This window comes from Lipophrys pholis (assembly GCF_963383615.2).
Source record: "Lipophrys pholis genome assembly, chromosome: 5".
NCBI classification, from domain to species: Eukaryota; Metazoa; Chordata; class Actinopteri; order Blenniiformes; family Blenniidae; genus Lipophrys; species Lipophrys pholis.
In genome coordinates, this window is record NC_137628.1 from 33,897,384 (window position 1) to 33,913,468 (window position 16,085).

The following is a 16,085-nucleotide window of genomic DNA, read 5'->3' on the forward strand; positions in this document are numbered from 1 at the left end:
AGCAGATGAATGTTCTGTGGTTCTATCTGGCCTGCAGGCATTAGCATGACTGCTAATCTCACACAGCGTGAACACCTGACTAGCACTGATGGTCGACATCCAGACACCTCACACACTCCGAGCTTACAGCCATCAGGTAATACAGATTTGGCTGGTGTGAACCGAGGACCTTTAGTGATCCATGAGCAGCTGCAGGCCGCCATGTTGAAGGAGAACCACACAGCGGAGCGTCTCCCATGTCGCTATGCTAACACAGCATGTCTCCTGGACGTCATGGCACAGCAGCTAAAGACATGAAGAAAGAGCAAATCTATGTTTGTTCTGCAGCGGCCAGAAGGAACGACGCTGCCGTCACTGGAACGAGCGACTCAAAATAACTCCCGTTAGTCTCCATGTGAAGAAGAGAACGGTCTCCGGGGTGAGAGCTCCTCCTCGCCTCAGGAACAAAGATCTGACCTTGACCTGTGGGATTCTGCTCCACAGCCATCCTCTCTGCACACTTTACCTTTTATCACAGAGGTTTAAACTTCTTTAAGTTCTTTCCTTCTGCTCGTTGTTTCCAGACGAAGCTTGGAGGAGTACTTTCAGGAGGAGTACTTTCAGGAGGAGTACTTTCAGGAGGACGGAGAGCGACAGATGGAGGATTTAGTATGCCCTCCTCTTTCCATTTTCCCCTCGCTCTCACCTCCATTCTTCTTTTTAGGGTCTGTTTTTGGAAATCAAACGGCTTGAAAGACTAAAACCTTGCGTCCAGCTGCCCTCCTGCTGGTGGTTCACACACATTATGAACAAGTTACAGAAACGGCAGCACTGCATCGCTCACAGCTTCCTGGAGGTGGCGCTGATAAATCATTACATCGAGTGACTCCAAGTAATTCAGGTTTTAACATCTTACACGTTCTCCTAAACCGCTGTAATGATGTCATCAGGACGCTGATGCCTACTGATTATGAGGGTTTTCCCATAATTGCAAAACCAAATCAAACATGCATTTCCATAAAAAAAGACAATATTATTTCAACCACTTTCAAACAGTCAAGAAGAACATTGTTCATTACCAGAGCTGCAAATACAAGGTGAAGCTGGGAGTGTGAGAGACGTGAGCGAGACGTCTCAGGAAGACGTTTAGAGGAAGAAATCCAGCAGATTGTCAGTGATACGTTCTAAATCAGCAGGTTTTGGACGCTGCGCTTCAGAGCAGAACAATTCCAACATGTCTTCAGCTTATTTCAGTAAATAACTTCTGCATGATTAAAGTATCGTCATCACATGTTCAATAGGAGACGGACTGAGTCCTACTGAAAAACAACAAACTGAAGCACTGTGGAGGAGACGAGAAGATAACAATGAGCAGCTATTAATAGCCCGGGCCTATTTCTACTGTATTTAGTCCATAATGTGACATACTGACTCATAATGAACACATACAAATAAAACAATAATTAAGTGACATATCAGATGTGCTCTTAATGGAGGTATTTTAATACAGAAACTGCAAAAGAAACTTTCATTTAAAAAAAAGCAGTTCATGTATTATAACATTATCAGCTGCAGTTATCATATTTTGAAAGATTTGTTTATATACTACTTCGATAGTGTAAAAACTGATAAAAACTGACGCTATTGGCTCAAAACATTATTCATATTATGGTTTTCACTTTATTACATTTAAACAGGCCAAAACGACTGACTGCAGACACACGGGAGTCTAAAGTGAACCACCAATCAATGAAAACGTCCAACGCATTATGAGACGTGAACATGTTTGTTGTTTTACTTTTATTACGACGTGTTGTAATTTCTTATGATCATAGTGTCACAAACACTCAAGAACAAACCAAAGAGGGGTTTAATACTTTGTACATTTAAATATGCTGCCCCCCGGAGGTTCCTAGGTTCTCTACAGAACTCTTGGTTCTCAGTGCTGCCCCCCGGAGGTTCCTAGGTTTTCTACAGAACTCTTGGTTCTCAGTGCTGCCCCCTGGAGGTTCCTAGGTTTTCTACAGAACTCTTGGTTCTCAGTGCTGCCCCCTGGAGGTTCCCAGGTTTTCTACAGAACTCTTGGTTCTCAGTGCTGCCCCCTGGAGGTTCCTAGGTTCTCTACAGAACTCTTGGTTCTCAGTGCTGCCCCCTGGAGGTTCCTAGGTTTTCTACAGAACTCTTGGTTCTCAGTGCTGCCCCCTGGAGGTTCCCAGGTTTTCTACAGAACTCTTGGTTCTCAGTGCTGCCCCCTGGAGGTTCCTAGGTTCTCTACAGAACTCTTGGTTCTCAGTGCTGCCCCCTGGAGGTTCCTAGGTTTTCTACAGAACTCTTGGTTCTCAGTGCTGCCCCCTGGAGGTTCCTAGGTTTTCTACAGAACTCTTGGTTCTCAGTGCTGCCCCCTGGAGGTTCCCAGGTTTTCTACAGAACTCTTGGTTCTCAGTGCTGCCCCCTGGAGGTTCCTAGGTTCTCTACAGAACTCTTGGTTCTCAGTGCTGCCCCCTGGAGGTTCCTAGGTTTTCTACCAGTAGAATGGAGGCGGAGCTTCCAGCTCTCAGGCTCCTCCCATGAGGAAGCAGCTCCCAGGTTCAGTCGGGAGGCTGACTCAGTCTCTATTGTGAAGGGTTCTATTTAAGGAACCCTGGAACATTTTCTAGTCCAGCTGATGTTTAGACTGATGGATTTTCAAACTGATGGAGGTTTAGACTGAAACTTTCCTTTCATACTCAATGTGTCACTATTACATGCTACGTCCCCCCCCCCCCCCCCCCTCTCTCGTTGGTTTTTCTTTATAAAACTACCTTCAGATGACTGCTGTCATCGGTGCCATATAACTAAAAGTAAAGTGAATCTCTTGAGGAAAGCTCCTCGTCAGTTCAGAGAGGAACGTCAGCTTTGAAGATCTGCTCACAGACGTTTGTATTTGACGGGCAAAATGTTGAGAAATACCTTGTTTGTAATATAATATATATAATGTTCCATTTCTTATTGTGAAACGATGAAGGCCCTTGTTTTTGACAGGACAGGTCAGAGGCACAGTCGCTCTCACCAGTTTCAACTGAAAGTGACAAAGACTTAGATTCTGAAAGATTCTACACAAAAACAGCACAAGTACTTTGTTTGTGTGCAAAACTTGAATCCATTGATTTCTTTGAAAGGAGAATAAAAACAATAAAAACATTTGCATCCTTATTGTGGGCTGATCAACCTGTTCAACCTGTCGCAGCAGAGCTGCTCCTGACTGGCACTGCTTTAGGTTTACACACACGTTTGTCTTTTTCCTGTAATTTGACGTAGTTCCTCCATTTTGACGAGCCTGTTTTTTAAACGAGGCTCTGTTATTTATTGCTTCTGCTGGTCTGATGTCTGTCATGCTCCAACACTTCATTCACAGCTCTTCCTTCTCCAACGGCATCTAACTAAGCTTCCCTCCTTCCCTGGAGTCTTGTTTCCTCCGTCTGTCTCTTCCTCCATCATCCTCTTCCTCCACCACACAAACAGGGCTGTGTCAGGCTCCGTCTGTCTTCCTGGGCTAACAAACACAAAACCTGTCTGATTTATTTCTCCTGTCTCCTCATGCTGTTTTTACTTCTTTATCTATTTTCTATTCTTAATGCTGGGCTGTTCTACAGATAAAGAGGCAGCCAGGCTTCCTCTGCTTCCTCTGCTCCCCCGTTTCATGTATGATTCCGTCGGATCAGATCCGGGTCTACATCCTCAGGTAGACTGTGGACGTCCAACCTGCTTCAGTTGATACTGAGAAGAAGAAAATCTCCTCCAAACTTCAGAGCAGCAGCTGAACCAGGTTCTTTGACTTCCTGTTGTCTTTCTATCATCTCCAGCCAGTCTGTCTATTGACCTCTGTCCATTGACCTTTGACCTCTGTCTTTTGACCTCTTGTCCCAGAGAACTCAGACCTTCTCAGGTTCTCTCTGAACAGCCAGCAGATGAAACACTAAGACCAACATCTCAGTTTGACCGCCAGCCGAACAGTGATCCTAATAAAGTCACCAGCTCTGTACATTTGGAAACTTCAAACTGCTTCAAACTCACTTATTTCAATTTAGAAGAGCTGCTGAAGCTTCACGCTCACTTTCCCACCACTTCCCTTGTTTTCTGTCCTACGTCCTTTCCATGTTTCAATCAGACGGTCTGTTTCACTGTGATCGTCACTGTGGTCGTCACTGTGGTCGTCACTGTGATTGTCACTGTGATCGTCACTGTGGTCGTCACTGTGGTTGTCACTGTGGTCGTCACTGTGGTTGTCACTGTGATTGTCACTGTGATCGTCACTGTGGTCGTCACTGTGGTTGTCACTGTGATCGCCACTGAAGCTCGGCATTGAGTTCAAGAGTCTCAGACCAAAAGCTCAGCTGCTGCAGCGTCTCCACACATTTCCATCCATCTTCGATTTCACTGCAACTTTTGGCTCCTCCCCAGCTGTTACATCCAGCTCACATCCACACATCGTACTGAAGGAGCTTCCATGCCACTGACAACACAGTGACAACACAGTGACAACACAGTGACAACACACTGACAACACAGTGACAACACAGTGACAACACAGTGACAACACACTGACAACACAGTGAAAACACACTGACAACACACTGACAACACAGTGACAACACAGTGAAAACACACTGACAACACAGTGACAACACAGTGACAACACAGTGACAACACACTGACAACACAGTGAAAACACACTGACAACACACTGACAACACAGTGACAACACAGTGAAAACACACTGACAACACAGTGACAACACAGTGACAACACAGTGACAACACAGTGACAACACAGTGACAACACACTGACAACACACTGACAACACACTGACAACACAGTGACAACACAGTGACAACACACTGACAACACACTGACAACACACTGACAACACACTGACAACACACTGACAACACAGTGACAACACACTGACAACACAGTGACAACACACTGACAACACAGTGACAACACAGTGAAAACACAGTGACAACACAGTGAAAACACAGTGACAACACAGTGACAACACACTGACAACACAGTGACAACACACTGACAACACAGTGACAACACACTGACAACACAGTGACAACACACTGACAACACAGTGACAACACAGTGACAACACACTGACAACACAGTGACAACACAGTGACAACACAGTGACAACACACTGACAACACAGTGACAACACACTGACAACACAGTGACAACACAGTGACAACACACTGACAACACAGTGACAACACAGTGACAACACACTGACAACACAGTGACAACACAGTGACAACACAGTGACAACACACTGACAACACAGTGACAACACAGTGAAAACACAGTGACAACACAGTGACAACACAGTGACAACACACTGACAACACAGTGACAACACACTGACAACACAGTGACAACACACTGACAACACAGTGACAACACAGTGACAACACAGTGACAACACACTGACAACACAGTGACAACACAGTGAAAACACAGTGACAACACAGTGACAACACACTGACAACACAGTGACAACACAGTGACAACACAGTGACAACACACTGACAACACAGTGACAACACAGTGAAAACACAGTGACAACACACTGACAACACAGTGACAACACAGTGAAAAGTGTGTGTGTGTGTGTGTGTGTGTGTGTGTGTGTGTGTGTGTGTGTTACCTTATCCAGGTAAGTGTAGCTCCACGTTTTCCCGTCAGCGAAGACTCTGGAGGTGATTCTTCCCTGACTGTCGTACTCCCATCTCTCTGTGGTCGGACCCCTCTGGAGGCCGGTCACCTGCCCCGTACTACACACACACACACACACACACACACACACACACACACACACACACACACACACACACACACACACACACACACACACACACACACACACACACACTTGTTAACACGTGTAACCTTCAAACTTTTCCACTATTTTCCACTTTTGAGCCGTTTTGTTTTCTGTTACAGTTTCAGCTGTCTCAGCAGTTTTACAAACCCTAACCCTGCAGTGATTTGAGCTGTTTGACGAAAACAGAAGACCAAATGGAAAAATGATTCCTGACAGGCTGAACATGTTACAGTTGAACAAAATGCATTAAAATAAAGAAGTTCTGCGGTTTCAGGAGGTAAATGATGTGATCCTGTGTGGTGACGGCTGAATGTACCTGGCGTAGGTGAGGTTGACGGACAGCAGCTTGCTGCTGGGCACCCAGAGCGTCGGGTGGCCCTGCGTGTCGTAGATGATCTTCAGCAGGAACTTCCTGTGGTCGTCGTAAATCTTCTCAGTCCGCAGAGAACGATCGTAATCCACCGACAGCAGGTTCCTTCCATTGACCTGGAGGAGCAGGACACACACACACACACACACACACACACACACACACACACACACACACACACACACACACACACACACACACACACAGTGACGTCACCCTCTAATAAAAAAAGCTAAACATTGACACCTTGAACTATTTCTGATGCGATGGATATTTGGCGGATGTTTTCAAAAGCTTTTTGCGGCATCATGCTGAGGGGAGGTCACGTCCTCCGCCTCTTCACTTGACATGTCAAACTCTCACATGGATGTCCTGAAATATGTGAGCTGGAAAGACCTTGTTTTTTTTGGAAGTGCTGGTCTGAGTCAATCCACCCCTCATCAACTTTTATAGCTACAAAAACCATGTTCTCATGCTGAAATGCAGTATAAAGAGCCTTTGCATTACAGATAGATACTCGTGCAGCCAGACTAAAAACCTTTATTGATGTAAAAGGTTCAGAAATCTTCTGCTGCAGCTGCATTAAGAAGCGGCTGCTAATCCCCAAACTTCTGGAAGTTGAGGACGGAGACAGACGAGAGCTTTTCATGGTCTTGAAAATAATCTCATGGCAAATAACATAATCCTGAATCCTGCCATTGAGTTTGTTGTGAGCGCAGATAAACTGCAGCGGACCTCTGTGCTCTTGGAGCGCTGCGGTGCGTTCAATGACCTCCAGGAAAAGTCCCTCTGCAAAATGGTTTGGACAATAAATCTGCAACCAAATGTCTTTATCTTCTCCTTCAGCCATTGTAGTTTCACTAAACCTCTATTAAATCAACCAACTATACTTTGTTCACGCAGCTGCTCCAGATGCAGTCAGCTAGCTGGAGAGTGAACTCTCTGACCAGCCAATCAGAGGGCAGGAATATGCTGACGTCACCCTCGGCCTTCTAGAAGGTCCTGAGTCTCAATATCTAAATCTGATTGGTTGAAGCAGCAGCGACCGACTCTTATTTTACACTGCAGACGCCTGCAGAACTGAACCTGAAGGCCTCAGGCAGATTTCTTTACCCGGCAACAGCTGATGGCTGGACTGTGATTGGTTCAAAGCTTTAATATGGAAGTTCAGTCTGGAAGCAGCAGTCAGGAGAGAAACTATGAGAGGAAGCAGACAGACAGTTTGGAATTATTGAAGAAGTATTGATGGACCAAATATGATCAACATCAGTCTGATTCTGATCTTTTTCTGAGGCCAGCAGAGAAGCCTTCAGGCCCTGACGCCCGCCACTGCCTGAACTAAGCCAACCAACTCGGGGGTCTGGCCTCCGCTTGGGGTTGGTCCTGATAACAAGCGGCCGTTTGGCTGAATTAAAGCACCTCCTGATCCCCGCCGTAAAACACTGCAGCCTTCCAGCACCGCGAGCCAGGCTTTATCGCTTTCTAAATGACACGCTGTTTGTTCAAACTCCAATTTACTAAGACCGATCGCTCCTCCCTACCCCCCCTCCACACACACACACACACACACACACACACACACACACACACACTGCAAAGCTCATCTTATGGATCCTGGAAGCAAAGGAAATGCTCCGACTCAGAATTCATTAAGGAGAGAGTTTTGCTGGATCACGTTCAAGACTCATTTTTCTCATGTCATTTCAGCCACTCATTCATTTGAAAATTAGGGAGGGGGGGGGTGGGTGGTGGGGGGTGGCCAGTGGCCAGCTGGATGAAACACGACGGCGTCTGGACGGCGGCCAGCGGCCACGCTGAGCCGGAGGCGCCCAAATCAGGGAAACTAATCATTTTGCAGATTGGTGTGGTGTATCATGTTAATCTGGACCCAGGTGGACGACCCCCCCCCCTCCCGAGCTGGAATTCCTTCCGAGTCCTTGTACTTTGTGTTTCTGAACATCCTTCATTCATTTCCTCCAGGTAGCAGGTTTTAGCTTTCTCATGCTAATACTTCATTTTCACTTCTCTATATTTCTCCCTTCTGATGACTCAGCTGATATCAATGTGGGTGTGTGAGCAGGTTGAACTGAAGTGCCGAGCGAGCAGCAACGTTCTCCTGAATCTGTCGTGTCCAATCAGAACCGTGAAGAACAGCAGCAGCTCAACAAACACAGAGAGAGATTAAACAATCCCATCAGCGCCTCTCTTCAGCCACTTATCGCTTCCTAAAAGCTGCCAGCGTTGACATTTTGCCCCTCGACAGTGGATGTTTTCATTATTTCATCCTGAAGATGCAGCTCGTCATCAAGCGACGTCTGGTGCTCAGCGTCCCTGCGCTGGATGCAAACAGCAGAAATATTAGCATTTAGCTCGGCGGCGGGCTGAAGGTCATGAACCCTGTCGCAGTGAGACACTTAAATTGGCAAGTCGCTGCTGCAGCACAGCTGGACTGTCACGGCGCTCCTGGAGACACAACCTGCTCCACAGGAATCACATGGAGTTCATGTTCACGTCTTACCTCGAACCCTATATATATATATAAAACAGTGTCTATTACATATGATGAGAAATAACTAATATTAACTTTAATAGCTACATATATACATATGTGTGTGTGTGTGTGTGTGTGTGTGTGTGTGTGTGTGTGTGTGTGTGTGTGTGTGTGTGTGTGTGTGTGTGTGTGTGTGTGTGTATATATATATTGTCTATCTGGGATGAACTCCTGCACCACATCAGTCACATGTCAGCTGAAGCAAGACACTGTTTCCTCACACACACACACACACACACTTTATCAATGGCTTTTGGCAGTCTGCTCACGCTACAACGACAATGTGAGTCATGGAAAATGGAACCATTTTTATAATCCAGCTGTCGGCGTTCTAGTTTTCAGGGGAACGGGTCAAAGTTTTGGTAAACTATCGTTCTGCATGTCTGAGGTCCCGACCATTTACTCTACCATCATCTGCACATGTGCAGAAGGTTTGGAACACGGCAGCCTCTTGTGCCTTTCTAGCAGATATTTTTTAAAACGTCTGACTGTGAAACATTTCTGAAACGGAAACTGGAAAACAACTGATGTGTTTCTCGCTGACCTCTGTGGTGTGAAGAGTGACTCTAAAACAGACTGAAGGAATCTGCAGGGAGCTCCTGCTCCTGGAAAAGTCAAATCAGGAGGAGATCCATCAGACCTGACCAGCATGTGAGCTGAACGATCCCCCGGCTTGATTTCAACCTTCTTTCCAAATAAAATAACCAAGAAACCCTGAAAGAAACACCACCTACGTATATACTTTGTCTTATTTTGAGGTATGAGGATGCATGTGTGAGTGAATTCCTACCTAATCCTCATACAACAACCCCAACCTGAGTTTTCTGTGTCTGAATGCCAGAGTTCAGTTCAGTGTGAGGTGAGGAGTTTGTCTCATGTGGAGCTTCTCCCTGTGGCTCCAGGGATGACAGAGCTGTGTGAGTCGCTGTGTTGGGAAGCTGCCGACTCACCCTGAGCTTCCTTCCAAACACGATGACCTTCCCTCTGGTCTGCTCCTTCCTGAACCTCCACTCCACCAGGTTCTGGCCGTTCTCTCCAGGCAGGGTCATGTTGCGTCGGGCTACAGTCGGGTTGGCAGCACCTGGACGGGGATTTCAATCAAACAGACAAAGAAGACAAAGACGTGCAGTTAAAAGACACGTCTGAGTAAAAGTCTCTGTGGTGCTGAACGTCGATGCCTTCAGATCAGAGGCTGTGAATTAAACATTGACGTGGTCGTGTGCATTAGATTGGTGACTGCTCGCACTAAATCATCCTCCACAACAAGCATTTCTTTCTGCCTGCAGTGGAGCAACAAGCGGCTGCACACAAGTAATTGGCCTCTTTGGGACGTTTACATTTCTGTGCTTTTATAGAGCATTTTAGGCTTTTTTCATTTTTCTATCTGAAGCTAAACCTCTAATAAATCCTTGTAATGACAACCACAAGTCATTTTCTTGGTGGATAACCATTTTCCAGTGTTTTAGCTCGTAAGCATTATGAAAGCCCTCCTGCTCCGACTCCCCCTCACACATCAATCACCGGGAGCGTCTCTTCTCTCCGCTGTCAAACTTATACGGCTGGAGTTCGGTCGCCGCAAATGTAAGCTAGTAAATGTCAAAAGCATGCATTATATTACCGCGCCATAAAGCCCAACGTCACAGTTTAGAGGAAAAGAATGTCTGCTGCGTCTGCAGGACATTTCATGCCCCAAGTTTTCTTTCCTGTGAACAAGGTTAGACTCAGGCTTTATTAGAAACAAGATGATGAGAGGGAACATGTCACCATTTTTAGTAAAAAATAAGGTCAATTAATCAACACAGCCAACAACATCTCACAAACGGTCTACCCTGTAAAACCACTTTGCACCACAAGGTGGTGTAGTGAGTCACATGTGTGCTGCTTGGTGATAGAGGGATATTATTTTGTGATATAACGTATTATAATATGAACAAATTATATTCATATAAAAAGAGTTTTCTTCACACAAACAGCTTTTTATTTTAGCTGAATTACTTCTGCAGTATTTCAGTATTTTCACAAACTGACCACATAGCTTCATGCTAATGCTATCTTTCTATAGAGTAACTGGCTTTCACTTTCATTTGTTGTTATTTTCTGGGCCTCAGTGTCGTTTCATGTTCCACTAGTTGACAAATTGGTAAAATAATTTCATTTATTCATTGTAAACAGAGCAGGTAATCTTTCCAAATATATAAGTTACTGAACAGACGGAACACACTTTATCCTCGTATTTGAAACTGTGTCGACTCAACCCGGAGTGACTGGAATCCAAACCCAGGTGCAGACAATCAGTGGTAAATGTGCTATTTCATGATGCAGATCATGTGCTGGTGGGTAAAGTGTGGCTGTGAGTCTGGGAACAGGCAACAGGCCGGTGGAAGGAGAGCGACGTCCCACCAAAGAGGCCGTTCGGAGGGCCTTTAACTGGAGCTGCTTCCTGAAGAGAAGCCCACCGGGTGCCACGCTGACGCCTCAGCAGATAATGTGGAATGTCAGTGACAGAACAATTCATCATACAATAGCATTCGACCTGCGAGCGGCTTACGTGAATCCAGATCAAACTATTTAACAGACGAGTTGGGCGGGACGGGTGGAGGCTTACCTGCCAGGATGTGGGGCTCCGTCTGGTAGTGTGTGTCCATCCCGTTGGCGTAGACGACCCTCAGCGAATGGTCGTTACCAACCTGGTAACTGTTACGCAGCTGGTCTGCACCAAAGAAAGACAGGACGACGATCATTACAAGGAAATACTGGATTTAGGGGAGTTCCTGTGACTGAAGGTGAAAGAAAGACAGATGGCGAGCGAGGGTGGAGGAATGGAGTGATAAATGTAAGGAGAGCAACCGCACAATTAATTTCTCCAGGCAGGGTTTGAACCTGCTAATGGAGCAAAGAGCAGGCATTAACATCCCAGCCTCCTTTAATTAGGTCCTCTTGACCTCACTGGACTAATGGCTGGATGGGGGGGGGGGGGGGGGGGGGGGGGGGGGGGGGAGAGAGAGAGAGAGAGAGAGAGAGAGAGAGAGGGAGAGAGAGAGAGAGAGAGAGAGAGAAAGGGACAGAGAGGGACAGAGAGGGAGAGAGAGAGAGAAAGGGACAGAGAGGGACAGAGAGGGAGAGAGAGAGGGAGAGAGAGCGAGCGAGCGAGAGAGAGAGAGAGAGGGACAGAGAGGGACAGAGAGGGAGAGAGAGAGGGAGCGAGAGAGAGAGAGAGAGAGAGAGAGAGAGAGAGAGAGGCTCCAGGTTGTTGTACATTTTAATTCCTTCCCTCTGATAAACGTCTTTAACAAGTAATTTCCAGCAAAAGGTGGAGTTTACTGTCTTTCTACTGTCTTTTATTTATTCTTTCCCCCTTGAGGAGCAGGGAACCTCATATGAAGTTTTTCCACACGTGAGAAAAGTGTCCATCCACACCAAAGTTTTGAAAACAAAAAAAAACTTATTTCAGTTTTCTTTTTTGTGCAATAAGAAGAGTAGAAGATTGGAAAGTTTCCATTTCAATGTGTGAAACAAGAAGCCAGTTTGTCCTCCAGTGAGACTGGCTGGCTGGAAGCGCTCATCACTTGTTGTCACGGCGACGCTCACTGATTACTTCCTGTCATCGACATTTATTCTCTTCTTTGTTCTCGATGGGTCACGTCTCGTCTTGGCTGAGGCCCAAACCAAGGAGGAACTCTTCATGTTGATGTAAATACAGAGAAGCGAGCCCAGAGTTCAACACAGACACGACTGGAAACCAGCGAGCGGAGAGCCGGCGGGCCTGACAGAACAAACCAAACCAAGAGTCGCTGGTTCATCTGAATGAAGTGATTGAAGAAGGTTTAAACCTGTTCATGGTCGGATCAGAGTCCCTGTAAACGGGACAATCAGATCTCCAAATCAGAGTAAAACAGAATCAGACTGGTAACTACCATTAAATGACTTTGAGGCATTGAACAATATGACCGATATTCCAATGAACAGCTCTTTGGACAAATAGTTTGAGGTTTTCAATTTGAAATATCTGCTAAGTCTACATGTACAGACGTTATTTTTTACTGGTAATGATTTTATTTCATCTCCGTTCCACCTACAACATTTTCAGTCACTTTAATTCAGTTATTCAGTTTAATCTCCAAATCCAAAATATGGCCAACAATTCTTCCAAAAAAAAAAAGTAGTACCTCCATCCCACTGACCCCATCCTATTGAACCTCTACTCCCTGGCCCCGCCCCTGGCCCCGCCCCCTGGCCCCGCCCCCTTGTCCAAGAGCAACTGCCCTCTTGGTGCCACAGGAGAAGAACATGAAGGGGTAAAGAGAAAGAGTGGAGGATCAGGACGGAGTCGTTATGTCATTGTTTCTTCAGAAAGAGAAAAAAGACCCTGAAACAGTTGATGAAGCACAAATAAACATAATAAAAACACTTGAAGAAATTAATTTAACTTTTCAAATTTCAATTTGTCCCGTCAACTGTCAACCTCTGTAGGTGGTGTGAGAGCCATGGAGAGACAAACAGGCCCTTCCCTGCAGTTCCAGGAGGCCCGGCGGTCTGCCAGGGTCCAGGATGACTGTCAGAGCGACAGATGCTTCTGCCAGCACGAAGCAATCAGCAACAACATGATCTCAACACGCCGGCGACATTAGCTTGTTTACCGTTTCTGACGGCACCTACATCAAATATCGTTTCACTTTTCCTCCATCACGGCCCAGAAGAGGGGGGGGGCTGATAAATAATGGAGAGGAATTGATGGAGAGGAATGCTCCGGCCGTCAATGGCTTTGAATAACTTATTACACTGCGATCGATTGGGCGGTGCTGTGAAGGAGGAACCACTGCTCGGCTCACTCTCTCACTCTCTCACTCTCTCACTCTCCCAGCACACAAATCACCGCCGGCCACTCCAGGCATCGTCTCACCCGGCTCATTAGTTCAGTTTTAACAGGAGCGTCGCTGCTAAATCATTGTTTTCCCCGGCTGTTTGGGCCGGGACGTCTGACATGAAGGACGGGAAGGAGCTGGGACTGGGACTGGTGCTCTGTTTTCACCACTCTGAAAGAGGAGGCAGTGGCAGCTCTTTTCACAGGGTGACTCTTTAAATAGGACTTTACCAGGAGGTGCTAATGTGACTCTATCTGACACCGAGCACAGAGCAGCAGTCACTCCATGTTTTATGGAAACAAGTTGGTGTTGACAGCTTGACGAACCTCACAGGCGACCTCCGTCTCTGTACATGACTGTACTTTAAATATCCCAATCATATCGACTGAATCAAATATCACATTTTAAATCTCAACTACTGCAGCCCTTTAAATACATTCAGCAGGAGGATACATCCATCCATCTCTCCCTCCATCCATCCCTCCCTCCCTCCATCCATCCCTCCCTCCATCCATCCATCCATCCCTCCATCCAACCATCCATCCATCCATCCATCCCTCCATCCATCCCTCCATCCAACCATCCCTCCCTCCATCCATCCATCCCTCCCTCCATCCATCCATCCATCCCTCCCTCCATCCATCCATCCCTCCATCCATCCATACCTCCATCCAACCATCCCTCCATCCATCCCTCCCTCCATCCATCCATCCCTCCATCCATCCAACCATCCCTCCCTCCATCCATCCCTCCCTCCATCCATCCATCCCTCCATCCATCCATCCCTCCATCCAACCATCCCTCCATCCATCCATCCCTCCATCCATCCATCCCTCCCTCCATCCATCCATCTCTCCCTCCATCCATCCCTCTCTCCCTCCATCCATCCCTCCCTCCATCCATCCATCCCTCCATCCATCCATCCCTCCATCCAACCATCCCTCCATCCATCCATCCCTCCCTCCCTCCATCCATCCCTCCATCCATTCATCCATCCATCCATCCCTCCCTCCATCCATCATCTATCCATCCCTCCCTCCATCCATCATCCATCCCTCCATCATCCATCCATCCATCATGTACAACTTGAACTGTTTGGCCAAGTCCTTAAATGATCTTTTCTAAGTGTAGAATAGAATTCTACATAAAAAAGTGTAGAATAGAATTTTTCAAAATATAAACTTGCCAGTCTTATCTTAACTACAACTAAAGAATTCTTCTGAAGAAGTAAAACACATATTATTATATTATTACTACAGTTTGAGACTTTGTCCCTGCTTTTGTTGATTTGACCAAAATGTGAGCACTGGGGCAGTTTGGCCTCGTCTCACACTGGACATGATGGACAGAGCTCAGTGGCTCCACAACAAAGGAAAGGAAATACTAATGGAGAATTCTATAATGAATTTCTTCCACATACTCAACAGAGTAACATGTTCAGAGATGGTTTCTGCTTCCAGTCCTCGAAGTTGAACCAAATAGAAACTGTCCAATATGCTTCAGAGTGAAGAAAAGTCAAAGGAAACCTGAAGATCACAACATCACCAATCAACCTTGCTCCAGAGCTTTTGATGCTGGTTTTGCACCGCCGCCTGTCACTTGAGATGGCGCTGGGGTTTGAACTGTTCCGTTAAGTTCCCCGCAGCCTGCAGCCACACAAACACACAACGCAGCAAATACACAAAGTTCAGAGTTTTGCCTTTGGGCAGCATTTAGAGACACAGTCGGTTTTAAAAAGCTTCAGAAATCCACTTTTCTATGAGCCCCACAGTCTGAAGTCAGGACGTCATGAGGAGAGTCCGTGCTGGTCAGTGGGACGGCCAGAGCCCGGCTTCAATTCAGTCAGGATGATCGCTGAAGGTCTGTTTCACAAAATGGCAAATTAAGATATAGATCCAATGACTTTGCTGCCGATCACAGTTTTCTGTGATCGGCAGCCAAGCAAACATAAAAAAAAGGGCCATTATTGACAGAAATAACTTGTGTCCTGGTAGCATGGCGACGTCTCTCCATAGCAAGAGTAATTAGAGCAGGCGGTGGCTAAAAGGAAAGGAAACTGTTAAACTATCCAAGTACTGATGTTACCAACCATTCAGGTTCATACAAATGTACGTTTTATCTAATGAAACCTTCCGAAGGAGCTTCTGAGCCTAAACCACGAAATGACAATATGGCATGATAGTACGTAGCAGTGGCGGGCGTCAGGGCCTGAAGGCTTCTCTGCTGGCCTCAGAAAAAGATCAGAATCAGACTGATGTTGATCATAGTTGGTCCATCAATACTTGTTAAATAATTCCAAACTGTCTGTCTGCTTCCTCTCATAGCTCCTCCCCGTCTGCTGCTTCCAGACTGAACTTCCATATTAAAGCTTTGAACCAATCACAGTCCAGCCATCAGCTGTTGCCGGGTAAAGAATTCTGCCTGAGGCCTTCAGGTTCAGTTCTGCAGGCGTCT

The 16,085-nt window shown here is 46.3% G+C and overlaps 1 protein-coding gene across 2 annotated transcripts in view; it reads right to left on the minus strand.

Annotated features, from left to right (window-relative positions):
- The window catches only part of tenm3 (teneurin transmembrane protein 3), a gene marked incomplete at its 5' end in the record, with an annotated part of 291,642 nt that overhangs the window by 15,484 nt on the left and 260,073 nt on the right, over window positions 1-16,085 (minus strand). For both annotated transcript variants that reach the window (XM_080464332.1, XM_080464333.1), the window contains 4 exons: window positions 5,672-5,798; window positions 6,165-6,334; window positions 9,720-9,850; window positions 11,375-11,479. In XM_080464332.1, coding sequence (XP_080320458.1) covers window positions 5,672-5,798; window positions 6,165-6,334; window positions 9,720-9,850; window positions 11,375-11,479 — 533 coding nt within the window. The remainder of the gene's footprint in view (window positions 1-5,671; window positions 5,799-6,164; window positions 6,335-9,719; window positions 9,851-11,374; window positions 11,480-16,085) is intronic.